Source organism: Choristoneura fumiferana, chromosome 8 (assembly GCF_025370935.1).
Source record: "Choristoneura fumiferana chromosome 8, NRCan_CFum_1, whole genome shotgun sequence".
NCBI classification, from domain to species: domain Eukaryota; kingdom Metazoa; phylum Arthropoda; class Insecta; order Lepidoptera; family Tortricidae; genus Choristoneura; species Choristoneura fumiferana.
This window is the reverse complement of record NC_133479.1, coordinates 2,875,371-2,902,950: the sequence shown is the minus strand read 5'-3', so window position 1 is coordinate 2,902,950 and position 27,580 is coordinate 2,875,371. Positions and strand designations below refer to the sequence as shown.

Below are 27,580 nucleotides of genomic sequence, written 5' to 3'. Positions count from 1 at the left end.
CCTGGCGCTCTGAGTCTCTTCAAAGATCTATCAAAGAGGCTCAGAGGTACCACAGGAGAAGAGCTGGCAGTTTCCTCGGCTCAAACGCATCAGTCTTGCGATCCAGCGGGGAAATGCTGCCAGCATCTTTGGTACCAATGCCGCGGGTCCATTTTAGATTTATTATAGTTTCAGCTTATTAATTTCTATAATGATTATCAAAAAAAACTGTTTATGGTTTGTGCTAGTGCTGCATTCTGACGCAGAGCAGTAGTATTCCCTTTGTAATAAAAGGGCTATAGGTCGGTCAAGGAAGAAAGCAATGGTTCCGACAAAAAAAGATGACCCAAGCATGGTCGTTGCCCCTTACAAAAAAACCTTAGTATTATCAAATTACGCAGACACTCTATTTTATGGAACTACCACTCTGTTACCATGCATTATTACAAATCTACATGAAAAATTATCTGTGGTATATAGCTAACTGCAAATCACTCATCATTCAACTCAAACAACCGCAGAAAATGATAGTGTAAACGGATACAGCCGACACACAGCCAGTAGTATTAAGTATAGACAAAAGGAAACAATGTACAGAACCTGTTATAGACTCATTAGTAGATCAATCAAAAACTTACCTGTCAGTATGATTATCCGCTTCAGACTCTCTTCAGTGGGCAGAAATACGTCATCTTCTACCGACACAGTCGCCCTTAATGGATCACTAAAATCCCTTATGGGTACTCCACAACTTAATCTATCACTATCCGCTTTGCGCAACAAACTTACTAGTCAATGGATTCATTAAGGAACTCGAATCATCTTTCTTTAAACTATCTACATCTTTATTCATCATCTGTATCAGAGCTTCTGTCGCTAACTGACTTTGTCAACTTTTCATCTTTATTCCTTCTTGTTTAACTTCATCATCGAGCATCTTATTAATATTGTTGTCATCATCATCACATCATCATCCCACGTCATTCCCGGTTCAGGTAGAACCACTTCGATGTCAGCTAGGAATGCTTTTTCTAGTTTCCAGTTGTAGCACGCCAGGAGCATGAATTTGACGACTTTCTTGACACGCGCCTAGTTCTGAGAGGGTGTCCGCAGATTAAGATGCAGCAGCCCAGTTGGGGCTCCGCGCAGCCTCGAGGGACATCAGGGTTTTGCTTGGGTCTGTTGGAGAAATTTGGTGGTGAAAATGGAGCTAGAACAGGGGGTATTTTAGAATCTTTTATTTAACTTGCCGTGTGAGACCCATATCTATCGACGCAGAATTGGCAATAGCGATAAAAAAAGCTTTATGCAGCAGCACTAGTAACAATGGCAGTAGCATGAGAAATAAGAAGAAAGAGAGAAAAAAAAGAAAAATGATTTATTACGGTCCCAACGGTACCACCACCAAACACAAAACAATAATATATTACTATACAAGCAAAATCACAATAAATTGTATGGTGATGACACCAATTGTCACGAAAAAGGGTCTCCACTCCGCATGTGTTGCTACACAGTGGGTGCAGCAACGCCGATTTGACGCTAAATAGCGTGTTTATACACTCGTCCCACCCATTTCCCTGGTCATTTGGCATTGCGGGCAGGGGCTGAATGTAATAAATACCCCATGGAGACGGAAGGCTGTGATGCACGCCGCACAACAGACCAGGTATTCTTGCTTGTACACAATAGGCACTCACGGCAGGTGACGGAGAACTGCCGCAGTGCCCCAGCCTCGGCACAGGCGATCCTGGCGTCGATGGAGGCCACCAGGTCGGCCCGGAGGCAGCGCGCGGCGCGGTGCAGGGCTCCCCGGCCGACGGCGGTGGCCAGCGCCACGCCCGCGGCCCGCAGCGCGTCCTGCACGGCGCGCGCCGCCGCCCCCCGCACCAGCACCACGTCGGGGTGGAGCGCCGTGATGCGCGCCGCGCAACGGACTAAGTATTCTTGCTCCTAGAACCCAGTTCAGTTAAACTAAATGAGCCAATGAGAGCCATCCATCGCGTATGATTCGCCGCTAGAGGCGCTAGTGTAGGTGGGTGTAATGTCACTGTTTTGGGCGAGCTACGCGTGTTTATTTATAATTAAAATAATTTTGTGAATATTTTGCAATACCTGAAATTAATTGTGGCAAATATGCGTTACGGGGCAATGAATTCTGTTTTGAGACAGTTTTGTCTTTCGGAAACCTTTGTCCCCCCTTTTTTCCGAACAAAACGGGACTACGCAACACTGCGGCATGCTCGATATTTTTATGGTACGCTTTCAAGGTATTAAATATGATTTAAATGTAAATTTTGTTATCACGCCCGTAATAACAAACTAACCACTATACTACAGGCGGGACCTTTGTCTACAGTGGCGCCAACTGGTGAGCGCGAAAACGGTAGCCCTCATTGCAAGCAAGACCATAAGGTCGCCTATAAATTTGTGTATGAAGTTTATAATTCGAGCCGGGGTTTGAACCCACGATACTCTGCTTGAGAGACGATGGGTCAAACCACTAGGCCATCACGGCTCACGGCTATATTTCCTATACCACATTTCTATCTTACAAGATTCTCGTTGCACTACATCAGAAAATCAAACGTTATGATTAAGGTACCTGTAACAACACGGGTTCAAGCGAGGTCAACTTGCCCTCCACCCTCTGGTACGCAATCGAGCAATCCAGGAGGAGGACGGTCGGGTTCTCTATCTTCTGAGGCATTGCTCTGAAAATTACGACACAATACAATACAATATAATACACACACATGCATACTCACAAACTTTCACAAACCAGTGCTGGTTATGGAAGATGGTTATGTATGTACGAACATTCCATCTTACAGACTGGCTAAAACCAAAAAGTCGTTTCTGGGAAGTTGCATACGTTTTTATAATAAAATTCCAAAAAATATTATAAAAAATTCAGATCTATTGTCAAGAAGACATTAATATCTAAGGCGTATTATAAAGTTAATGATTATATCATGGACTGGACAGGGATATTTGGAAATAATTCCGATCCGCACTAGCGATCCTTCAAATAGCGAACCTACGTGTGTTTAAAAATTAAGTTGTGTTAAATACTTGTGATGTATAGATATCATTTAATAATATTGTAAATCTGTTTAAAAAAATATATATACCTCGTGAGTTTCTTGCCGGATTCTTCTCAACAGAGGTTTTTCCGAACCGGTGGTAGTTTTTTTTTTGACATTCATAAGTGCTTGTTATAGCCTAATTTGAATAAAGATATTTTGACTTTTGACTTTTTAAACAAAGCGTGCTGGACCCACCTGTGGGCCACATTCTTGGTCAAGACGACGCCGGGGACCACGCGCGAGTCCCGCGCGCAGCCGTCGCGGAGTTTCTTCACTTGCACATAGTTCCGGATGTCTATGTCGCTGCTGTGGAGATCTACGATACAGGAATAAGTATGTTGGTAATATTCTTGACGTATCGGCCAATGGTACACATATTTAGCACCCCGCCGTGACACGGACGTGAGGAATGTGGTCTACGGTCTTAAAAAGTTTTTGATAAAAATTTCATTTTTAATACAAGCTTTTTTGCTAACTGTCCTTTTTAGGGTTCCGGAGCCAAAATGGCAAAAACGGAACCTTATAGTTTTCGCCATGTCCCGTCTGTCTGTCCGTCCGCGGCTTTGCTCAGGGACTATCAATGCTAGAAAGTTGTAATTTTGCAGGGATATATATGTAAACTATGCCGACAAAATGGTACAATAAAAAAAACAAAAAAAATTTTTTTTAGGGTACCTCCTATAGACGTAAAGTGGGGTGATTTTTTTTTCTCATCCAACTTATAGTGTGGGGTATCATGGATAGGTCTTTTAAAACATTAGGGGATTGCTAAGTAAATTTTTGATTATTTTTTTGCGAAGTATTCAACTTCAAAGTGCAAATTTTCATTAAAATTGAGCGTCCCCCCCCTCTAAAATCTCTAAACCGGTGGAGGAAAAACTTTTGAGATGCTAGTAGTTTAAGGGCTGTTTCACCATCCATTGATTAGTGTTAACTGACGCTTAAATGTGATGCCGTCTCTATTTGTTTTGTTCGACTAGACAGGGACAGCATCACATTTAACCGTCAGTTAACACTAATCAATGGATGGTGAAACAGCCCCTAAGAGTAAATAAATAGTAGCAGCCTAAGGTATAACATATACCTAAATTGGAAGATTCCGTATAAAATACGAAATCCTTAGAAAAATATCACTTAATTTTTTCGCAATGGCTACGGAACCCTATTTCGGCCGTGTCCGACACGCTCTTGACCGGTTTTTTTTGTTGACTGTATTTGCATTGTCATCCAAACTACATTTCCGTACCAAACAAGTCGATGCCATTAACCGTTGAGGAGTTCCGTCCTACGGAGACGATCCTGGCCGGACTACCAGGCCAGGACGATACTGTCAGATTATTGTATTGTCACCAGAGCCTAAAGTTTCTGACGCTCGCGATCGCAATCAAATGACAGTTTTTGATGGAATGCGCGAAACATAATCAATCAGTGCAATCAGCAGTGGATTTGTGCGAATAAAATAGCGCCGCGCCGCTCACTGACTCGCTGGACAGTAGCTGCCGGCCAGTAGCTGCCACTGACCTGCATGATGATCTCAGCTGCTTACGTGCACAGCGGTAGCAAATGTCGAGCCACGCGCCGCTCAGTGACTCGCTGGACAGTAGCTGCCGCGCCAGTAGCTTGCCCACTGCCTGGCATGATGATGTCAGCTGCTTGGCGTGCACAGCGGTAGCATATGTCGAGCCACGCGCCGCTCAGTGACTCGCTGGAAGTAGCTGCCGCGCCAGTAGCTGCCCACTGACCTGGCATGATGATGTCAGCTGCTTGCGTGCACAGCGGCAGCAATATGTCGAGCCACGCGCGCTCAGTGACTCGCTGGACAGTAGCTGGCGCGCCAGTAGCTGCCCACTGACCTGGCATGATGATGTCAGCTGCTTGCGGCACAGCGGTAGCAATATGTCGAGCCACGCGCCGCTCAGTGACTCGCTGGACAGTAGCTGGCGCGCCAGTAGCTGCCCACTGACCTGGCATGATGATGTCAGCTGCTTGCGTGCACAGCGGGTAGCAATATGTGACGCCACGCGCGCTCAGTGACTCGCTGGACAGTAGCTGGCGCGCCAGTAGCTGCCCACTGACCTGGCATGATGATGTCAGCTGCTTGCGTGCACAGCGGTAGCAATATGTCGAGCCACGCGCCGCTCAGTGACTCGCTGGACAGTAGCTGGCGCGCCAGTAGCTGCCCACTGACCTGGCATGATGATGTCAGCTGCTTGCGTGCACAGCGGTAGCAATATGTCGAGCCACGCGCCGCCAGTGCTCGCTGGACAGTAGCTGGCGCGCCAGTAGCTGCCCACTGACCTGGCATGATGATGTCAGCTGCTTGCGTGCACAGCGGTAGCAATATGTCTGAGCACGCGCCTCAGTGACTCGCTGGACAGAGCTGCCGCGCCAGTAGCTGCCCACTGACCTGGCATGATGATTCAGTGCTTGCGTGCACAGCGGTAGCATATGTCGAGCCACGCGCCGCTCAGTGACTCGCTGGACAGTAGCTGCCGCGCCAGTAGCTGCCGACTGACCTGGCATGATGATGTCAGCTGCTTGCGTGCACAGCGGTAGCAATATGTCGAGCCAACGCGCCGCTCAGTGACTCGCTGGACAGTAGCTGCCGCGCCAGTAGCTGCCCCACTGACCTGGCATGATGATGTCAGCTGCTTGCGTGCACAGCGTAGCAATATGTCGAGCCCACGCGCCGCTTAGCACTCGCGGGACAGTAAGCTGGCGCGCCAGTAGCTGCCCACTGACCTGGCATGATGATGTCAGCTGCTTGCGTGCACAGCGGTAGCAATATGTCGAGCCACGCGCCGCTCAGTGACTCGCTGGACAGTAGCTGGCGCATTAGTAGCTTGAGGTGGTCCATCTCCGCCTTCTTCGATAGCTTTGACAGTTTGTTGTCACTCGACCTAGATTCGAAATCAGTAACTGTATAATTATAAATAATCACCAACAGGTTTGACTGTCCTTATGCGAATATCGCGAAGAAGATTCACTCTTAGGCGCTTGCTCTTTGACGCTCACCAATTTTGCATCATATAATTTTATTAGCAAACATTTACGCGCTGAGCGCAAGCGGCAAGCGCATAGATTATCTGATACAAAATTGACGTGCGTCAAACGCCAATGAGGCTATCGCGAATTGTCTCGCTAGAGGCGCAGTGTAGCGTGAGGTCTCCGAAATGTTTCAAAGTCTGTTATTCGGGCGTGAAAACGGGTTTGATTAATAATAATTTTTTTTACATTTAAAACCGACCATAAATTAATTATCGAGCTGCCATGTGTTGCAATAGTCCCCGTTTTGTTTGGAAACTTTTGGAGCACTTTTTTTTCCGAAGAACAAAACCTGTCTCAAAACCAGACATTCATGCCTCCGGAAAGCATATTGTGCCAATAATGGTAATTTTTAAGATATTAAAAATATTCACACTTATTCTTTTTAACGCCCGCTTATAACCCAAACTCTGAAAGCCACACTTAAAAACCTCACGCAACAGTGCGCCATCTAGTGAGACAAAAAACGATAGCCCTCTTTGCGTTTATTGTTTTATGGTTTCCTTTTTTTAATGAAGTTGTTTTTCAAAATAAATAAAAAGTCTGTCTCTAATGAAAGCTGAACCTGCAATAACCTAACCAGCAAATAGTTGGCAAACCCCCGACTTTGTCGCTTCGAGGTTCAATATCTCAAAAACGGCTGAACCGATTTTGATGAAACATGTCTAAGAACCATCGCTAGAAAACCTGCTTTCAATTAAAAATAAACCGCATCAAAATCGGTCCACCCGTTTAAGAGCTGCGGTGCCACATACAGACAGACAGATACACAGACACGGAACAAAGATATACAGACACACAGACACACATAGCGATCAAACTTATAACACCCCTCTTTTTGCGTCGGGGGTTAAAAAAGGGGCAAATTCAAAAACTTTCATACAATTACCGATCAAAGTAGGATTAAACGATTTTGATACTATTCATATTTTGTTCATTTTAGTAAGCACTAAAGGAGAGGGAACGCGTACTTTTTATAACACAAAAAGTATTAATAAACTCAAGTCCTCTTGGGATTAATATAATGAGTTCCCAACATAAACATGCAACTACGACAAACATAAATATTACCTTCGCTGTGTTCCAAGTTAGGAGTCTCTTCGGCGCTGGACGGCGTCGAGACTGGCTCTAAAATACACAGAACAATAACAACACAACTCATATTTTCCTTACACAACAGAAATGCAAATACATAACCAGGTTATTTCACAAAACCTAAATCTGTCTAAAGTTGTTTACACACAATGGTTAGATTGCTATGAACCCACAAATGAATATATAATATCTATTGGTCTATCCCATACATTGGTACCGTACATGCATCAACTGTTTAGTTTACATACCTGAGACTTTAGCCGTTTTGGTCAGACGAGCAGAATGCTCCCCAAGGTTGAGATCTAGGCAGTACGACGATACACTCTCCACCAAGCGCGTATGTTCCTCGTCCGCTGAAATACAGATGAAGACTTGTTACAAGATGGCTATATTAGGGCCTAGTACCACAGACGGGAACAGTGGTTTAGTGGGGTACAGTGGATCAGGGGGAATAAAATTAACGTAAGTTATTTATTGATCAAGGTGTTACTTTTCGATGATCCATACCAATGAACCACAATCTTTGTTTTATCTTGCTACCTAATGTAAGTCTTGCAGGTATTATTTACGTTTTGGTGTTCACTGATGTTTTAGTTCAAAGTTTAGTATTTGATTAAACTGTGAAATTTCTATGTATAGGGAATATTACGCAAAGCTCAGCGCAGGGGGCGACACTAGCACAAACCGTAAACAAACCGCCATGACAACGTCAATTCTCTTTATAGTTTGCCGCCATGACGGATCATGAAATATTTATTAGCAACAAAATAACATGATATTTACATCGATAGTAACGATAGAGCTATATTTCCAAAAAAAAATAATTGAAATAATATGATATTATGGCATCCTACGGACATTACGATATTCAGAAAACTGTTTATGGTTTGTGCTAGTGCTGCATTCACATTGCAGTAATATTCCCTATTGAAATAAATCAACTTTAAATTTATAAGGGTACAGATTAATTAAATAAATAATAATAATAAGAAGAAGACAAAGAAAACTTACCTGAGAAACCTTAAAAAAAACGGAATTTAAAAAAATATATAATATTAGTGACATACGCAGTAATTTGCTTATTAAATTTATATGTGTATCATTAGGTATAACGAGCCTATTCTGAAGCAATTGCGTCTATTAAAAGAGATCGTGCGACAATTTGACTAACACAGCTTCAGAATATACAAGGGGGATATGAACGTACGTGAGTGGTCCGGGTCGGGCGGCGTCTGCGGCGGCGCGGGCGCAGGCCGGTACAGCGCGTAGTCCGCGAACTGGGGCAACTCCGACACGCACTCCATGTAACCGCCGTTGACGAGAGACTGGCATATTAACGTCGCTTGCGCCCTGTGTTAAAACAATTAACTAGGTTATATTTGATTTTTAACTGACTTCAAAAAAAGGAGGTTCTCAATTAGAATGTATCTTATTTTTCTTCATGGTTAATCTTTAAACTGAAAACAGCAAATTATACAGAATTTGTTGAAAATAGTAGATTAACCCTAAACGACATGTTTTTACCTCCTCTAGATATTATAGTTTCAGTGATTTGAATGTCGCTTATTCTCTAAAAAGGGAATATTTACTATATAAAATGCAATAAAGTCAAATTCATCCAATGTATAAATCAGTATAAGCAAAATGGCCCCTTAATAAATCGATTCAAACCTGGTTTTATGGCTCGTGTTGTCAGTGATCCACTGTAGCACATCGCACCCTCTCCACACGCCATTGTACCGCACCAGGCGATACCTAAAACATTATTTACATTTTAACATTATATTCAACGTTTACCAGTAATAAAAGACTAATCCTGATCACTCAATTTGTATTTTCGAATTTACGTTGTCAAGGAGTGAGTTCACAGCGATATTTCTTCATAAATAAAAAAAGTATTACTTTAGCAAGGTAAATAAAAGCTTGTAAGAACTAATGCGCTTTAAAATTTGTTAGAGCTACGAACTAGTCCGACGCACGTCAGGTAAAACTGAACTTTAACACGTGAGTGAACTTTTTATTTTATTTCGTCTAATTCTCAATAGTTTTACATTGAACTGTCAATAACACCCATAGCTTGAATCCCGATACATAGACTAAAATGTTAGATAGCGAACTATAGAGCTTAGCAGTATACGTATATAGCTTATGTACCATCAGCCAAATAAGTGGTATGTCCATTTTTAAACAATTTCCTATCAAATTAATATGTCGCTAGTCGGACTTTCAAGTTGACAGACGACAGACACGTCTATTGGCATTACTGTTTTATGACATGCAAACGGCTATCAACTTTAGGGTGGTAGGCGACATATTTGGCTGATGGTAGGTACATTTCGGGGCTCAATGTTGACAGGTACTTAAGTTACATTTTTGTGATAATTTTGTAAGGTTAAGTAGGGTATTAATATCTGTCACAGCGGAGCGTGCAAAAATATCTGTCACGTCCTATCGGCCCCATAAATAGTCGTAACAGATATTTATGAACCTTTTTTGTGTCAGATATTGGTGCTGGTGACTGAACGATTTAAATATATGAGAAGGAAAGACGCTGCATGATATTTCGAGAAGTACAGTTACTATTTAAGTGTAGTATAATAGTATTTTGTGGGTAAATAGAAACAGAGCATACTTTTTGAGATACAAGATGGTGCAAGTGAATCTTTATGGTTAATTATAATTATAACGTAAATTAAGTACCCATTACAGCAAGCCCACGGTTTGCCGACAGTCATATAGGTGCTAAATTGTAGTTATTGTAAAATTAATTAATAAAGTAAGACTGAATTTTGGTGCATAATTAAAAAACAGTCCTTAATTTTTTTGATGTGCACTAAATTAATTGTCAGTCGATTTTTAATCATAATCATGATACATATATTTACCGTCTATTAACTGATAACAAAGACGTAAACTTATGTTTGTCTGGTTTCATGAAAACGCTAGTTTTCCGTGCCAGGACAGTACAGTCACCTGCAATAACGTCTGCCACAGCGGAACGTGTAAAAATATCTGCCACGTCCTACCAGTCCTAGAAAGAGAGTCATATCAGATATTTATACACGCTTTTTTGTGTCACATATTAATTTAGGTAACTGTACTACTCAAGCCCTGTTAATAAGGAGAACTAGTGGCTTTAATGGGGTCAATTTGAACCTAAACTTTGTGCAAAGTCTTAAGTCCGTACAAAAACTTAAGCCCGGTTTAGACGTGCAAGTTGCATTACATCGCGAGGCCGTAAAGCGTAAATTTGTAGTGGTCAATCGAGCGCCGCAATGTAATGCAACTCGCATTTTTTTTTGCTGCTCTAAACTGGGCTTCATGATGTAGTAGCCAACGACGTTTTTACAAATGAGAACGGCCGACAACATCGAAACGATCACTCACGACATTCGCTTCCAAATTTTCTGCAGAGACCTGCAATTATTATTTATAAAGCAATTTTGGAATGAATCGAATCTGCCCATTCAATGCGCATTCGTGTTTTTCAGTTAGACTTAGGAAGTTATTTATATACTGAAGTTTTATTAAGACGTGCACACAAAGCAGCGGTTGAAGAAAGTGTTAGAGAAAAACAAAACATAAAAAAATGCTTTATTTCATTCCACACAATTAATGGGTAGGGTGACAAATGGAGGGGCCTTCCAGTAGGCGTTTTGTACCTGTGTTAGGAGGTTAATGGTACAATCGCGTAGACTAAAAATAAATAAATACAAATAAACAAGTAGAAATAAATAACTAGTACCCACTAATGCTTAAAGTAAGTTGTATTTAAAGTGTATGCGTGTGTGTGTCTGTGTGTGTGTGTGCGTGGTGTATGTGTGCGTACGTACGTGTATTAGTGATTTATGCGTTTGTGTGAGTTTTACATAAAATCATGCTAAAATAGGTACAGATCACAATTCAAACGGCCATATACATTATTATGTTCATCTAATTATGACGAGAGAACAAAAGTACTTCCGTTTCTTCATAATTGTGTTCCGTTAACCAATTCATCACAACTTCCCTACAATCGTAACTTTTTAATGGGTATATATTTAGAACTTTATTAATCTTGTTGTATAAGTATGCCGAAAAATAAGAGGTTCATAAATTTCTTCTTTCTTCGTGCGTATTACTAGTAACTCTGTTTTGTTTCTTTCGAGGTCGTCTTGCTCTAAAGCTACCTCACGAGAGCTGGGCTGGACACAAGACTGTTAATCCGTTTAACGTTAATGAACGTAGTCAACATTTCACCTAAAGGATTTAACTTCAGTTAACTTTAAAAATGTCAACGGATATTACGTTAATCTCCGTTAATTTTCCTCGTGTTTTTATATCATTCCAGTACTTACCTACTATTTACCAAAAAGATACAGTGCGGACAGAGCTATGCCGCAAAAACACGTTCTGGCAAGGGCGTTCAGGCCGGTTGGCCGGCACGGTCGACGCTAGCCGTGATAGATAAATTAAAAACAGAGCGGCGTAGCGCGTGCCGCTAGTTTAACGAAAAGTTTATATATTGCCGGCACTAAAGCATAACGTAACGATATAAAAATCTAATTTCTATCACATTTTAACGAATTAACGGCTGTCGTTACGTAACGATTTACATAAAATCATCTAGAAAAGAACGCTATAACGTTTAACGAAGTTAACCATCTTAGTAACGGATTAACGAATAACGAAGTTAAATATTTAAATAACGATGTCCAAGTCACTCACCTGTGTTGCTGTGTGGGCAGCATGTTAGCTAGTTGCCTAAACACGTCCTGTATGGCTTCCTTGGGGCAGCCGCGCTCGCGGTCGTCTTGCTCGCGCGCGAACATGTAGTTGTCACGCGACTTTGACTGTAGTGACTTGTTGTCAGGGAATTTAACCTATAAATAATAGATCACTATCACTCCTTCACTTTTGGTATTCATGGGTGGTGGCATCATTTCTCATCTGATGAATCGCTTTGCTCGTTTGCCTCTCTCATAATAATAAAAAAAGTTATTTTTTCGCAATCTTGATATTTTTACGTCTTTTATTTGATTATTTATTTCCCCGCCACATTTTTTCGCGGACGGTATATTGAAATATGATATACCCTATGTCACTCCGACAGTTATGACAAATCTTATGACACCTCTTATGTTAAAATTCATCCAGCCCTTTAGGCTGCAGAGTGGACTAACGAAATAGTCATACTTACATACACATATATTCACACGCTCAAAAAACATAACCCTCCTTCGGGAAATTGGGTAAAAAGCGAGTATTCAATCCATACCTGTAAATTCTCCTGTAAAGTCCTGAGATCCGGCGATATCTCGCCGGTCATGTCGTTTTCCCGCAGATAGCTCAGAACCACGTTGCAACAATAGTTGCACACTCTGAGGCCGCCCGCGCACCCGAATATCTGACCTGGAAACAATTTAAATATGTATATAAAAAGACTATTCTGTACCCGCAGCTTCGCTCGTGTAAACGCGGTCAGCGATTATCTATGGCGAGGGTAACGAAAGAAGAGTGAAGGAAATGATTAAAAGTCACGAGTTTACAAATTGCCTCAATTTGGACTATTGTAGTCAACAGCTCCTCATATGTTAGTATCTGCTGCCCGACGTCCTCGAATAGATGATTCCTGACTACCTTGACCTTACGTTCTCGACTCCCTCTGAAATGTGGAGAAGCAGGTGAATGAAATTTCTAATAGCTACGATTTTCGGAGATCTCATGGTTAAGGTGCAGTTGGTAAGACCGGTGCACAGTGTAACGTTGTATATTGTCTTCTTCTTAAACTACTCCTTTACTGGAGGTTGGCCGTTAGCTCTGAAAATGTATCTCTGTCTTGAGCCATCCGGAACAGTTGCTCCGCACTGCTTGTATATTGTACACAGTGGATCAACCGACCTGGTACCCGCTGGCTGCAGCATCGTGAACAGAAGATCTGTCCGCACACGCGGCAGTGGTGGCGCCGGCGCAGCGTGCCGAAGCGCGCCGCGCACTCGTAGCACTCGCGGGAGATGTCATCGGGCATCCAGTAACGGGCCAACTCCGTGTCCGAGTATTTGGTGCCGCTCTGTGAAACAAGTAAAATCTTACTTAGCGCCTGAGGCCTTATTGTCTAATGCACTCTGAATCACAATCGTTTTTACTTCTTTCTGTCACACGGTATAGGATGAAGGTAGAAAGAGATGTAAATGCGATGGCGTGCGCCCGCGCCTTAGACAATATAGACCCTGTTTTAACAAACATTGATTAATTTTATGTGACCGATAAATAATTGTGATGCAGTCTGCGAGGTGATTTAGGTGAAATTCAAAATCACTCTTTATTTTCTTAAACAACGAAGATCCTTAAATGTGTGTTTTGTTTCAACATTTCGACTGCCCCTGTCAGACCATACTGGTGAGATGTCATGAGTTTAAGCTCGGCATGATTGTTAATATTTTATTATAAAGACCAGGGATGTTATGGATATACAATTTCGGATCTGGATATGGATACGGATATTCGTTGCTTAAATACAAAAGGGCCATAAGTAAAAAAATTTTTTTTTCAATCACAATAATTGCATTATAAATGCTATTTAACATGCAACTATTGCAATAAAAACAAAAAAAATTTTTTTTTATTTGTGGCCCTTTTGTATTTAAGCAGCATTATGTAAAAAAAAATAGCAGAAAATAACTGGATGAGCACTGCTCAAAACAAACAAAAGTGGAGAGAGATGGAGGAGGCTTTTACCCAATAGGGACCATAACAGTAAACTACTTATCAATTAAAAATTTATATATAAACTTATTGTACTGTATGGATATATAAAGCTTTAATAATAATAATAATAATATCAAACATAATACCGGTTTCGGTTATTAAATTATTTCAGATTATCCAATAGTTTTGGTTACGGATACTAACCAGATGTTAGACATCTAGACATAGTCTCTCTCTCTCACTCCTTAAAACTTTGTATGGTCCATATATTATCAGTTCTTTTCCTTTTAATTAGGCTTACTCAAATTTAAAAACCTATCCTTCCCTAGACTTTAAATTATGGCTCAGAGAAAAATCAAAGGAAAGCTCTCCGTTAATCACTGCAACACAATTTAATTTAAGAATATATGAATATGATTTATTACATACGCCCACAACAGATGCATTACCTCATAAAATCAGTGTTAGGAACAGCCAGACTTAAAGTAAGTAAATGGGTATGTATTCCAAAACTTTCATTTTACTTACGCTAGATCCCAAGGCAACAAGACTGCTGATTCTCCTTAAGACATTCTGTAAACTGCGAGCCTCAAGCTCCACCGCGTAGCTAGCTGGTTCCGTCTTTATATCATCATAATCCTGCTTATTGCTATCCTCGGTTTGAGGAGACTCGTCCCTACTATCAGTCAAGGTTTTATTCTGACTGTTCTCGCCAGTTTCACCAGGCGAAAAGATCGAAAACTTCCACAGTTTGTTAAAGATCGTTGATACCCCGCTCTGTGATGATTCCGGCTCGAAGCGCGGGAACTCGGTGAGCTGGGATGTGTCGTACTGATCCATCGTGGACAGAACAACAAACTAATTGTGTAATGAGAACAATTACATCGATAAAGGCTTCTGTTTTCGTTCTGGATCGGAAGAAAACAATTTGCACTGTTGAGCTGTGAGCTGTCAGAATTCAATTCAATGTCATATGTGTCAATTGTCAGATTGACGTTTACAGCTTTGATTGCCAGTTTAAAAAATCATAACACTGTATGAGCTAAGTTTTTAACGACTATTTCAAAGCTTTTACTTCGTTTATTATTTATTTATGTTATCACTGATAATAACAAAGCAAAGATATCACGAAAATTGCAAAACACCTTTCCTCTGTTACGATACCTCAATGAAAAAACTGGCCCCACATTTTTGCTGTTTGAGCGTGGTGTAAAAAAGACAAGAAAAAAAAACTAGGTTTGACAGATGTCAAATCCTTATTTCTATAGTCTATGACTGCGACTGTCGAGTTCGAGTGACGTTTAGTTTACGTTTTCTATCAAAGAGTAGTATAATATACGGGGGAAAAGAGAGCCCTCTCTCGTCTCATTCATGCAGACTGTTTTGAAGCGCCGTCTGCATTTCCTAACTAGTACCATTGATGTATATATCCATCCATACGTATAGCTATTAATAGTCACAGGTATTCTTTTACTTTACTGGATTTGCTTCCCAGCTCAAACCACATAAAAACTAAAAACAGGGCTGCAAAGAGAAGTGAGACCGCTTGAATTCAGTCTTCTTAAGTTTAAACCAGCCTCAATTTTCCGTTTGCAGCACTGTCTTTACTTTTTATGTGGACGATGTGCACGAGTTTCGATTGCAACGTAGCCATCTTGTTCCTTGTTGAGCGCGAATAGACGCCTGGCCTGACATAGAGGGTGCTACACAAAAAATATTTGTAACGACTGAGCGGATACAATTATGTGACTTTTATATTAGAAATTACAATACGATTGTCAATTTCGAAAATAAAGTTCATTTTTGCGGTAATTATCAACGACAAAATATTTTTTAATAAATAAAATTTTGTGATCTCAAGCTTTCAGTGACATCTATCTGAAACAAACGACAACAATCTGTTTTATTTTAGGTTAGATAAAGGAGATGGCGGCGCTATCGACATGAATTAGTACGGTATAGGCGACTGTCCCCCCCCTGTTTTCTATACCTACCTTTACCTACTACTGACTGACTCGTAGGAATTCTAGTTGTGATAAATAAAATTCTGACTAAATCCAATTATATTCACATAAATCCATATCTAATTATTGAAAAGATGGGAGAAGTATCGTTGGAAACTACAGCATACGCTAAAATCATACTGCATGCAGCTAAATATCCTCATTGTGCTGTAAATGGGGTACTGCTCGCCGACGCGACTAAAATCAGAGATGGAGCTAAAAACCAGGATTTGGATATTGTGGACACCGTGCCTCTATTCCATCATAGTCATTACTTGTCTCCCATGGCAGAAATCGCTTTGACACAGGTGCTAATCATAGTTTAATTTTGTTATCAAACTTTTAATTGGTACCACTCAAAGATATAATCTCACGTCTTTGTACCTTGTGACTGTATTTTTTTTACAACAAATAGTCTATAAATGTAACTGCTTTAACTTATTTGGCCCTAAACTGATACTTCCTTTTAGAAGAGGGTCATCAATTTAGCTTGTCACCCTAATTTATAGGTTACATTGAGGTTGTTTCATGATACTGAGATCCCACCATGCACTCACTATTCCTTTCTTATTTAAGGTGTAAAATATTAAAGTATGACAATAAAGAACAGTAATTTATATGAGAGTATTACCATCTTACATTAAAACTAAACTGCACTTTATATCTCAGGCAAGATAAGGATAAATCACAGTCAATTTCATGTATAAAAAAGGAATTAAGGTCCTGCATTTATTGTTCTAGATATTTAATAGGTTTGCCATTATTATTTGGAAAATATAAACATTGAAAAGAGTAAATACTCTGGATAAATAAAGTTGAAGTTGAAAATCTGTATAAAAATAATGTTAAAAGTTTTATTAATCTCCAAATTCAGGTATTTATTTTTCAATGAAAATTTATGCCATTACAGTTGAAATCAATAGGCTATAGCCGCATATCCACTAGAGGCAGCCTCGGGCCGAGCGGCTGCCTCGCTCCGAGGCCGCGCAAGTGGAGACGCTGCCAAAGGCACGGCTCAGACTGAGGCTCCTTTGAGCACGGCCAATAAACCAACAAAATATGGCTCGGCTCGCGGTGCTCGGCCTGAGGCTGCTCTAAAGGATATGCGGCTTATAAATTTCAAAACGTCTCTCTTTTTCCCTTGTTTCTCAATTAATCTTTTTTGAAGGTTAACAATAACTCACTTGGATATTTAAATTATATTTCAGATAGAGTCAGTAGCACAAGCCAACAACCGTATAATAGCAGGCTACTATGCAGCATGTGAGAACTTCCGTGATAACACAGTTGAGAAGTGTCCCGGCCAGAAGATCGCTGAGAAGATTGCAGAACATTTTCCTTCAGCTGTCTTCGTTGTGGTATGCTAGATTTTTTTTGCAGCCCTTTTGTGCCCTACTCTGTCTTCTTAACTCATTACCAGGCCCTGCCGATTTAAATATACAAAATTGCATTAAGATGGCAGTACCAATTTGGAATGTAACATTTCAAATCATCCAATCTTCTTTTTGGCCTGCCACTCCACCGGTGCCTGTCACAACTCATTATTTAAAAAAAATTGCGAGCTCATCCTTGTAGTCTTGAAATTAAACTTGTTTATCTTGCTGAGGCTCTCATAGTGATCCAGGTGCACCCCCAGGGGTCTACAAGAGACCAGATGAAGGTTCATGTTGTCATAAAAAATGGAGGTTTCTGGAGTTTTAGAGGAGTAAGTAGACATGTAAGAGCAGAGGGTCTATTGACAACATAAATTTTTTGGAAATGGTCTATGGGAATTTTTTTTTAAACCTCTGTGTGTAAATGTATAGTGGGGTTTGTGTTAGCTGTCCCTCTCTTCTCCAATACTCTCATTCTCTATTTAGTGTTGTGCCTATTATATTGATACTCCACATATTCTAATTCACAAATGTGGCAACCTAAATTGTTTACAGCAATCTCTACTCCTTTTATTTTAAGTCGTCTTTACTTTGAAAGTGGCCCCTTTAACCACTAACGCAAAAAAGAGGGGTGTTATAATTTTCATCGCTATTTGTCTGTCTGTCTGTGGCACCGTAGCTCTTAAACGAGTGGACCGATTTGAATACAGTTTTTTTTTATTTGAAAGCATGTTTTCTAGCGATGGTTCTTGACATGTTTTATCAAAATCGGTTCAGCTGTTTTTGAGGTATTGAACTTTGGAGTGACAAAGTCGGGGCTTTCCAACTTTTTGTTAGTTAGGTTATATTAATGTCTTCTCTTGAATCATACAATTGCAGGTGGATAACAGGAAAATGGTACAGCATTTAGACACACCGGCCATCAAGCTGCACAAATATGTGGAGGGGAAATGGAAGCTGAAAGATGCCAACAAAGTTTTGTTCCGTAAGTATTTCAATAAATTTAATTGCTGTCTCATACACAAAAGGTGCAATTCTGCAACTAGGCAAAATGGCAACTGGGTATAGAATCATGAAAATGCCCTGGACCTAATGTATTGAAAATGTGTTTTCAGTTAAATATCCTGATATTTTGAACTATATAAAAAACTAAACTAAACTCTGAAAAGGACCCCGAAACACAGGTAGCACCCTTAGAGACTTTTGTTTAGGACTTTGAAATCTATAACATATCTAAATTTTACATACTTTAGGTCCAGGGTACTTTGGCACAAATGGCACAATACGGTATTTAACTATTTTGTATATGTTTTATACATTATAACTACACAATGCCTGTTATCGAATAGAAAAACAATTTTTAAGCTACCTTTACAAATAATAAAGTTATAAAGGTTTGAAATTCAAGATTAGACAGAGAAAGACATACTGGCATGTGACGTCACGCCAGTACCGCCATACTTGCTGCGTAGAGAAAAGCGTTTGAGAAAGAGACAGGTATATAGATTTTTCAAAAAATCACTATAAATCCAATTTTCAACCGATTTAAGTTTTCTCTTCGCTAAACACTGTCTGTATATCTATATTTTCATAATAATATTAAGATATGGCAAATTCAGGAGTTGTCAAATACCGTATTGTTTTTAGTGCAATGTTAATGAAGACCACAATATAAGTTTTAGGAATTCCCATGGGAGTTTAGTGTAATACCGGAATTTAAAATCAACTGCTGGGTATAAATGAAGGTAGAAACACACTACTAATATGCGACGCCACGCCATGCCACCCAACGCGTGTTAGTACTTATCAATCAATACGTGATGACGCGTTAAGTGTTTGTTTTATATCTACACCTGGCCATAGTACTTAAATATATGGAATTGATAAGTCTGTTTCTACCTTGATGGTTTACGCGTGCAAGCCGGCTGGTAAAAACTAGTAGTACTAATAAATAGTACATTGTTGTAGAGGCTGGAAAGTATCAATAGATGAATGAGTTAGTCCAATTGTCGTTTCAGCAGGCCAAGAAAATTATTTCTGAAATACTTATATTTAAAAAGTCGTATCTTACTATCAAAACCATATATAGATACGACCTGTTGCCGTAACGTGCTATATTGTTGTCCTGTGTGCGAGCCATAAATGAGTCAGCTGTCAAATGTACAAATAGAAGCAGTTTTGTGTACTGGATTTAGGTTATCTATGGCCGCATTTTTGAGCAGTGTCATGAAAATATTATTTTATATTTTGTCTTTTCAAAACCAAAAATGTTGTTCTCCAGAGACGCCGTATGTTCTTGAAACAGTCTCCCACCTCCTGCAGAGCGACGTACAACGAGACCTCGTTGACTTTGACAACTATCTGGACGACGTCACCCAAGACTGGACCAACCTGGGCATAGAGAAACTCATCGCGAGCATCAACGCCTCCAACACAATGGCGTGCAAAGAGAAACATTTCCGGTAGACTAAAATGGAGTTAGGTCATTTTTTATGCTAAGAATTACTCTGTATTGTCTAACACTCGGGCGCTCGCGATCGCATTCACTTTCTCTTTTTATCTTCATTCCACAGCGTGTGACAGAAAGAAATGGCGAAAAAGTTTGAGATTCCGGGTTTGTTAGACAATAAAGCCTCTGGATTGAATGAAAATTGTAATCGAGGGCTTTGTTCCTTTGCCCTTTTAGGGTTCCGTAGTCCGACAACCAACCCTTATAGTTTCGCTGTCTTTCTGTACGTCCGTCTGTCATAATGTGGATGATATTTATATAGTGTGGGGAAAACTATTACCGCTTTTTTGACTCAACGAGTAATAGTCAATCAACATTTAATGATGAATATTTACTGCAACTTAATACGGAATCCTACAATGGGCGTGCACCAACACGCACTTGACCGATATTTTTTATTCTTATCTATGGTTTAGTGTTGCCATGATAAAGTTACGTAGAAAATGTTATTGTTTTGTAGTCACTCATGGGAACAAAGTTAAAAAGCATGAATGAAATATAATAAGTTGTTATGCGAGTATGTACTAGTGCAGTCGAAACTGAAGCATATAACAGGGTGGAACCTTTTCATAATCAATTTCGCTTTGATTTCTTTGGCTAACGTATATGTCAGAATCATATTAGTAGCACTAAGGTTCCACCTCGACTGTACCTACCAATTACGGCGCTTGGTTTTCGGTAAATTCTGAAGTAGATAAATGATTTTTTATTGTAAATCACATAATGTTAAGTGTCATTAAAAGGTTAATTTAAGTTATCTATTATAGCGAATTATATTAAAAATATATTTTATTTTCTGGGTTATGTCGGTACAGTTTTTATCACATTACTTTACACGTGAATTCGTTTCAATGAGGAAATTCTAATGAAGTTTAAATTAGTCAGTTAAAACTAAATTGCAGTGTCAGCCTCAATTTAGAATTTGTTTGACATTGAACTTGCATGGCAGTTTCTTGTGTGAACTTTATTGCCAACTTTTTGTACAGTCGCCACCAAATACTTATGAGCGGCCAAGGTGTTCAAAAATATCGGCACATGCACTCTATTTTTAAGATATTAGGGTTCATGTTTCGATATTTTTGATCACCTTGGACGCTCAGAAATATCTGATGGCGGCTGTACCACATTTTATGCAAAATAAACATATTTTTGTAATTTAAACATGATACCTACCCGATTCCTGGCTATGTATGACATTTTGTTGCTTTTTCTTTTATTGTGTTATTCGATTACAATTAAAATAGACAAAATAATATTCGTTAAAATAACATTGGGCCGTATGAATAAAGAATAAATTTGTATTAAAAAAGCGTTTTTACTGCATAGATGTAATAAAACTCATTTTTACGCAGACTAACTAAAAATCAATCTTATGCCAACGCCAATAAACATTAAGGGGCTGTTTCACCATCCATTGATTAGCGTTAACCGACGGTTAAATGTGATGCCGTCTCCGTCTATTCGAACAAAACAAATAGAGACGGCATCACACCTAACCGCCAGTTAACACTAATCAATGGATGGTGAAACTTTAACTTTTAGTTGCGATGGGCAGTTGGCAAGTTGCAGTTCTTCTGACGATCTTTACTTCACTTTTTTTTATTCATATGAGCCTTTATGCTGTGATTGTGAACATGTCGTTTTAACGTCATAGGATAATAACAATTTGTTTGACCCTCGAAATGCCTTGTTAAGTTTTTGTTTATACTCCGAATTATATTTATTGAACTATTTAATTAACAATGAAACATCAATTTGTATAAATTAGACTTTATTAAAGTATTCCTCGATTAGTTTCTTGCATTTATTTATTCCGCCCATGTCCCCCGCTTTTCCTTGGAATTTTCCGTTCTTGAACGCGCCTTTGCCCTTTAAAAGTTCGGTAATTCTGAAAAAAAAAAAACATTTTATTTATGGCGTAGAAACTATAAAAACTAAACTATTGTATACTTAAAACACAAATATTAAGGGCGGTTTCAGATTAGAGTTTTTTTTCTGCGTGTATACGCTTTTTTTGGTATACGCTTTTTATGCAGGTGGTAGGACCTTGTGCAAGGTCCGCCCGGATTGCTACCACCATCTTGCTCGCTAATCCTGCCGTGAAGCAGCAGTGCTTGCACTGTTGTGTTTCGGCGTGAGAGTAAGACAGCCGGTGAAATAACTGGCACTTGAGGTATTCCATCTTAGGCCTCTAGGTTGGCAACGCAACTGCTATCCCCCTGGTGTTGCAGGTGTCTATGGGCGGTGGTGATCTCTTACCATCAGGAGACCCATTTTCTCGTTTGCCATCCAGTCGAATAAAAAAAAAACGCGCTTACACGCGCGCTACATTAAATCGAACACGCGTGTACGCGCTCATTCGCGTGTGTTTGCTCGTGTTTGGTCTAAAGGACATGTTCTCGCTCGCTCTTATATGTGCGTCAACGCTCGAAGAAAACAAAACCGCACCTGTGCGCGCGTACACGCGCTTTCAAAAACGAGGTTATACGCGCGTATAAAACGCTAGTCTGAAACCGCCCTAAGTTCCATCGGCAATCGACAAAGAAACTATCAGTATACCGAATTTCATCTAAATCGGTTTAGCATCTTTGACGGTTAAAGGTAACAAACAACCAGACTTATAATCTTTCGCATTTATAAAATTAGTGGGATTTGAACACTTACTGCTGTCCCAAAGCGTTGCAATGCTCCTCTGGACCTTGTATAATAATCTGTCCCTCCTTCGGCCTATCTGGTTCTTCGGAAGCCAAAAACATAAACAAGCCCTCCCCCTCCAACCCCTTACACACCGCCCTGTTAAACTCCGGCGTTGCTTCCTTCTTGAACAAGAAGAGATACTTTGGCTTTGTGTTCTTCACTTTGTCTATCTCAACTTGAGCCAGTTCGGATAGAACGTTTTGTAGATTTTTGTTGGTGATTTTTAAATTTTTCTGCATTTTTTGCACCAATTCTTCGTGTTTATTCGGTTCGTTTCTGTAACGAGAAATAGGAGTACATTAGTATTTTCCAATACTAAAGCACACAAATTTCATTTTCAACTATAAAAAAAATTGTATATAAAGTCAGTCAGTAGGTACATTCGCATTTATAAATTCACAATGAATTAATGTTTATTATTTTACGTAACTTTTAGAACTTTTGGATGTAGTGTTTGAGTCATCCATGTTAGTTTTCATGTCACTTTATCATAGTTATTTATTAAGGCTGCCTTTCAGCAGAGATTCCACCGTAACACATCATTCTATTTTTGACACCTTATACTAAAAAGTTCAATATCTCAAAAACGACTAAACCGATTTTGATGAAACATGTCTAAGAACCATCGCTAGGAAACCTGATTTCAAATAAAAAAACCGCATTCAAATCGGTCCACCCGTTTAAGAGCTACGGTGCCACAAAGTCAGTCAAAAAATATCTTTATTCAATTTAGGCTATAAAAAGCACTTATGAATGTCAAAAAAAAATCTACCACCGGTTCGGAAAATCCTCTGTTAAGAAGAATCCGGCAAGAAACTCAACGAGGTATATTTTGAGACAGACAGACACACATAGCGGTCAAACTTATAACACCCCTCTTTTTGCGTGGGGGGTTTAAAAATTAACTGTTTATAGGTGACTAGAATTTATTTTTAGTGTAAGGTGGCCAGTTATTGAATAGTGGCCAATAACTGACGATTTACCCTGTGTTTTGGTGATTAAAGTTTTTTATCTACCTATCTTTAATAATAGGATGAATACGAAAGGTAAACATACTTCAAAAGCGCAGTCAACGCCCTCTCTCTTTCCAGCATCCTCTGGAGCAGCCACGTGACTCTATTCCCCACGACGAACCTCAAGTTAGTCTTCCCCTTCTTCCCTGGCTCCGCGCCCAGCAGCTTGATGGCTTGCAGCTGACTGAGGTTGGCCACGTGGGTCCCACAACACATGTTCTCGTCGACACCCTCTATGCAGATCACGCGGATTGTCGCCATACAGTCTTTTGGAAGGCCTCTGGTGTGTGCCTGAAAATATGCTGTTTATCACAACGTTTTAGAGTATCGCGATCATTACTAATTTTATGATTTAGATTCTAGTTTTCTTCTGCATATCTTGATTTTAGATTTTTTTTTTCGAGCTTCTCTAAAATGACGGTACGCGGAACAAAACCCGAATTTAAATCATAAAATATGCTTTGACCTATCCAACGATACCCCACACTATAGGGTCGGATGAGAAAAAAAAATCACCCCCACTTTACGTCTATGGGAGGTACCCTAAAAATATAGTTTTTTAGTTTTTTATTGTACCATTTTGTCGGCATAGTTTACATAAATATCCGTGCAAAATTACAGCTTTCTAGCATTGATAGTCCCTGAGCAAAGCCGCGGACGGACGGACGGACAGACAGATAGACATGGCGAAACGATAAGATTGTAGATGTAGACAAGCAAGTCAGACTTGCACACCACGGTCCCACCGGAAGACCAGCGCTGGCTCTTGAGCCAGCATTATGCTGAGGTGGGTTCCCTTTCGTGTCACTGTTTTCCTCGTCTGTCTGGCGTTACTGTAACTGTCTGCAAGTCAATGTCAATGTATTTTCTTTTCTTTCTTCTTTCTTTCTCATAGGTATTTTTTTACCTCATCCAAATCAGGGTCTCCCATCTTAAGGAACTTGACTTTAACAGCGAGTCCCTGCCGTATGAGGTCATTGCACCGCGCCTCTGCTGCGGTGATGACGTCATCAGCCACCTTGACAGCATCCAGTTCCACGTGACACTCATCAGCACCAAGCCACCAGCTTGTGGTGGGGAGGTTGTATTCCTTCTCTAGAACCGCCGAAAGGAGATGCTGGCCTAAATGAACAATGGTATAATGATTACAGTCCGAGCTCATCCTCAGAGCAATTTATTTATTTATTTATTTTTATTCGACTGGATGGCAAACAAGCAAGTGGGTCTCCTGATGGGGTCATTCAAGTATTACGTAAGCAGAATTTTTGCCAATTTTAACTCGAGGATATAGATATAATATACATATACATACAATAGCAAAAATCCTACTAATATTATACTTAAATGTGAAAGTTTGTGAGTGAGTGAGTGAGTATGTTTGTTACTTCTTCACGCCGAAACGGCTGGACGGATTTAAATGAAATTTGGCAAAATACTAACAACTCGAAATTTGTAAAAAACTAATTATCCAAACTCCTTTATTTGAAACAAAAAAAGGCTTTATTATTATTATTATATTTCAATACTAGCTTTTGCCGCGTGGAATTCGGTTATTGCGCGCTGTCACAGAATAGATAATAGTACAAGTCGCTGTTCCCACGGGAACTGTGCATTTTTCCGGGATAAAAAGTAGCCTATGTCACTCTCTGGCTCATAAACTATCTCTATGCCAAAAAATACGTCGATCCATTGCTCCGTTTCGACGTGAAAGATGAACAAACATACAAACACATACACTTTGGCATTTATAATATTAGTATGGATATGATCAAGTGTAAATATACTGTGACAATGTCCAGTATCTTCTTTTTAATTGATAAATGAATTCCTCGCAGACAGACACGCAATCAAGCAACACTTATGTACATACCTGAATGTTGCTGCATGTGGTCAAACCGCCTCTCCCAGTTGACTGTCTGCGTAACCGTGGCTCCAACCTCCAGAGGCCCACGAGTGAAATGCAACGCCTCATCTCCTTTACGTAGCACTTGTACAACTTCAACATCATTTAAGGAGCCAATGTCATGGGGCTGCAAAAAATATCTGCTATAAAGCCGAGTTTAGACATGCAAGAAAAATCGTGCAAGTTGCATTCAAAAATTCAAATTCAAATGATTTATTCAGTAAATAGGCCGCAATGGGCACTTTTACACGTCATTTTTTTAAACTACCAGCGCTTTCGAAAAGACCATCATTGCCAAGAAGAATGCGCCGCAAGAAACTAGGCAGAAAGTAATTTTTTCATAAAAATATAATTACAAATAAATAAATTTATTACATTGCGGCGTTCGATTGACCACTACAAACTCGTTGGCTTCACGGCCTCACAATGTAATGCAACTTGCACAATACGGTATTTGACTATTTTGTATATGTTTTATAAATTAAAACTACAGAATGCCTGTTATCGAATAGAAAATCAATTTTTAAGCTACCTTTACAAATAACAAAGTTATAAAGGTTTGAAATTCAAGATTAGACAGAGAAAGACATACTGGCATGTGACGTCACACGCCAGTACCGCCATACTTGCTGCATAGAGAAAAGCGTTTGAGAAAGAGACAGGTATATAGATTTTTCAAAAAATCACTATAAATCCAATTTTCAACCGATTTAAATTTTCTCTTTGCTAAACACTATCTGTATATCTATATATGGCAAAATCAGGAGTTGTCAAATACCGTATTTTTCTTGCAAGTCTAAACTCGCTCTAAAAATTGTCATGTTGATGTATTTAATACTGCAAGAAATATATATATATATATATACATATATATATATATATATATATACAGGGAGCGAAAGTTTGATGCCCGTGCCGTCATTATTACACAAATTCTAAATATAAATCTAATTAAATTAAATCAAATTCTAAATCTATAATCTAGATAAAAACACTCTGTATCTTCATACACTTCATACACATGACGTCATATGGCTGTCACCAGAATCAAAGTTTCACTTCCTGTATATATATTTTATTTTTAACAGATCCATGGGCCAATTAACTTTTTTATCCACACTAATCTGTCCGCGACATTTTTCAAACAATTGCAGATTTTTGTAAGTAAACATGTTTTTTCCTGTAATTTAATAAATGGTGTTCATAAATACATGCCGTCCTACGTAAGTTTAACCTATTAAACCGTAAAATATCTTGTTGAAAGTACGATTTTTCGGTAATGCCAAAGACAATTTTGGTAACGCAGGAAACGCCCAAAGTGTAGGGAAAATAGTTGATTGGCCCCCATGCCAAATTTAAGGCAGATTTAAACAGATAAGACTAGAACTAGTACCTACTTTTTTTAGTTCCCGCATAAATGAGGGGTTGATCAAGTCTCTTTATTAGAATGTCTTTACTTTTTAATTGATATTCTTGTGGTTATTTTATTGTGACTTATTTCATCACTATCTACATATATTTTGGCTCTAAAACCAGCATTTCTGCACATAATGTGTGGCAACACATGCTGAGTGGAGACCTTTTTTGGTGTCCTGTTGTGTCACCAACTAACTTAGTTTTAATGCTAGTTTGTCTTATTACTGTAAGGTGGTGGTGCTTATGAAACCAAATAAATCTCTCTTTCTTTCTTTCAGATTTTTCACAATTGCTATGGGATATATTAAAAATAAAAGATAAAACTTAAGCAATAATAATAAAAAATATAAATATGGACATGTTTTTAGGATGAAGTTATTTGCTGTCTCAACTAAAGGAGATTTTATTGTTAAACTAGCTGGTGCCCGCGGCTTCGCCCCAGCTGTAGTTTTTTTTTCAATTCACCTGACAATAGCAAACACAACAAAAAAATAATTAGCGAAATCGGTCCAGCCGTTCACGCGTGATGCCGTGACTAAGGGAAAAAGGGATTCATTTTTATATACTAAGATTGGTAACCATTATAAATAAATTACGATCCAGTCCGATATTTCTACACTACACGTTATAAGTATATATTTTTTTATGTTAGAAAAACGAATTAATTTAAATGATTAAATGTACCTGTCCACCGCCAGCTGGAAACAGTATAGTGTTCTCCAAAGTTACTTGATATCCTTCGAACTGCGATGTTTTCCCATATTCTATTAT

General features: G+C 39.4%; 4 protein-coding genes across 4 annotated transcripts in view; 2 read left to right on the top strand and 2 right to left on the bottom strand.

Annotated features, from left to right (window-relative positions):
* The window catches only part of LOC141430303 (putative 1-phosphatidylinositol 3-phosphate 5-kinase), a gene marked incomplete in the record, with an annotated part of 61,894 nt that extends 47,054 nt beyond the window's left edge, over positions 1-14,840 (bottom strand). The window contains 16 exon segments of the mRNA XM_074090936.1: positions 618-767; positions 915-1,070; positions 1,073-1,132; positions 1,135-1,158; positions 1,680-1,932; positions 2,585-2,693; positions 3,264-3,384; positions 5,811-5,987; positions 7,185-7,241; positions 7,457-7,561; positions 8,416-8,558; positions 8,880-8,963; positions 11,916-12,070; positions 12,466-12,599; positions 13,089-13,257; positions 14,424-14,840. Of these exon segments, the coding sequence (XP_073947037.1) occupies positions 618-767; positions 915-1,070; positions 1,073-1,132; positions 1,135-1,158; positions 1,680-1,932; positions 2,585-2,693; positions 3,264-3,384; positions 5,811-5,987; positions 7,185-7,241; positions 7,457-7,561; positions 8,416-8,558; positions 8,880-8,963; positions 11,916-12,070; positions 12,466-12,599; positions 13,089-13,257; positions 14,424-14,735 (2,209 nt within the window).
* Positions 1-27,580, top strand: part of LOC141430148 (transmembrane protein 64) — a 275,453-nt gene that overhangs the window by 142,266 nt on the left and 105,607 nt on the right. The window lies entirely within an intron of this gene.
* EMC8-9 (ER membrane protein complex subunit 8/9) lies at positions 15,907-21,573 on the top strand. Its single transcript, XM_074090687.1, has 4 exons — positions 15,907-16,206; positions 17,107-17,256; positions 18,151-18,256; positions 19,553-21,573. The coding sequence occupies exons 1-4, from the start codon at positions 15,994-15,996 to the stop codon at positions 19,735-19,737; spliced, it is 654 nt and encodes a 217-aa protein (XP_073946788.1). The 5' UTR covers positions 15,907-15,993; the 3' UTR covers positions 19,738-21,573.
* On the bottom strand, positions 21,535-27,577 carry LOC141430300 (alanyl-tRNA editing protein Aarsd1-like; the record flags this gene model as incomplete). Its single annotated transcript, XM_074090933.1, has 6 exons — positions 21,535-21,668; positions 22,445-22,753; positions 23,534-23,781; positions 24,398-24,612; positions 25,361-25,520; positions 27,494-27,577. Coding segments are annotated over 6 exons (1,140 nt in total), but the record flags the coding sequence as incomplete, so codon positions are not given.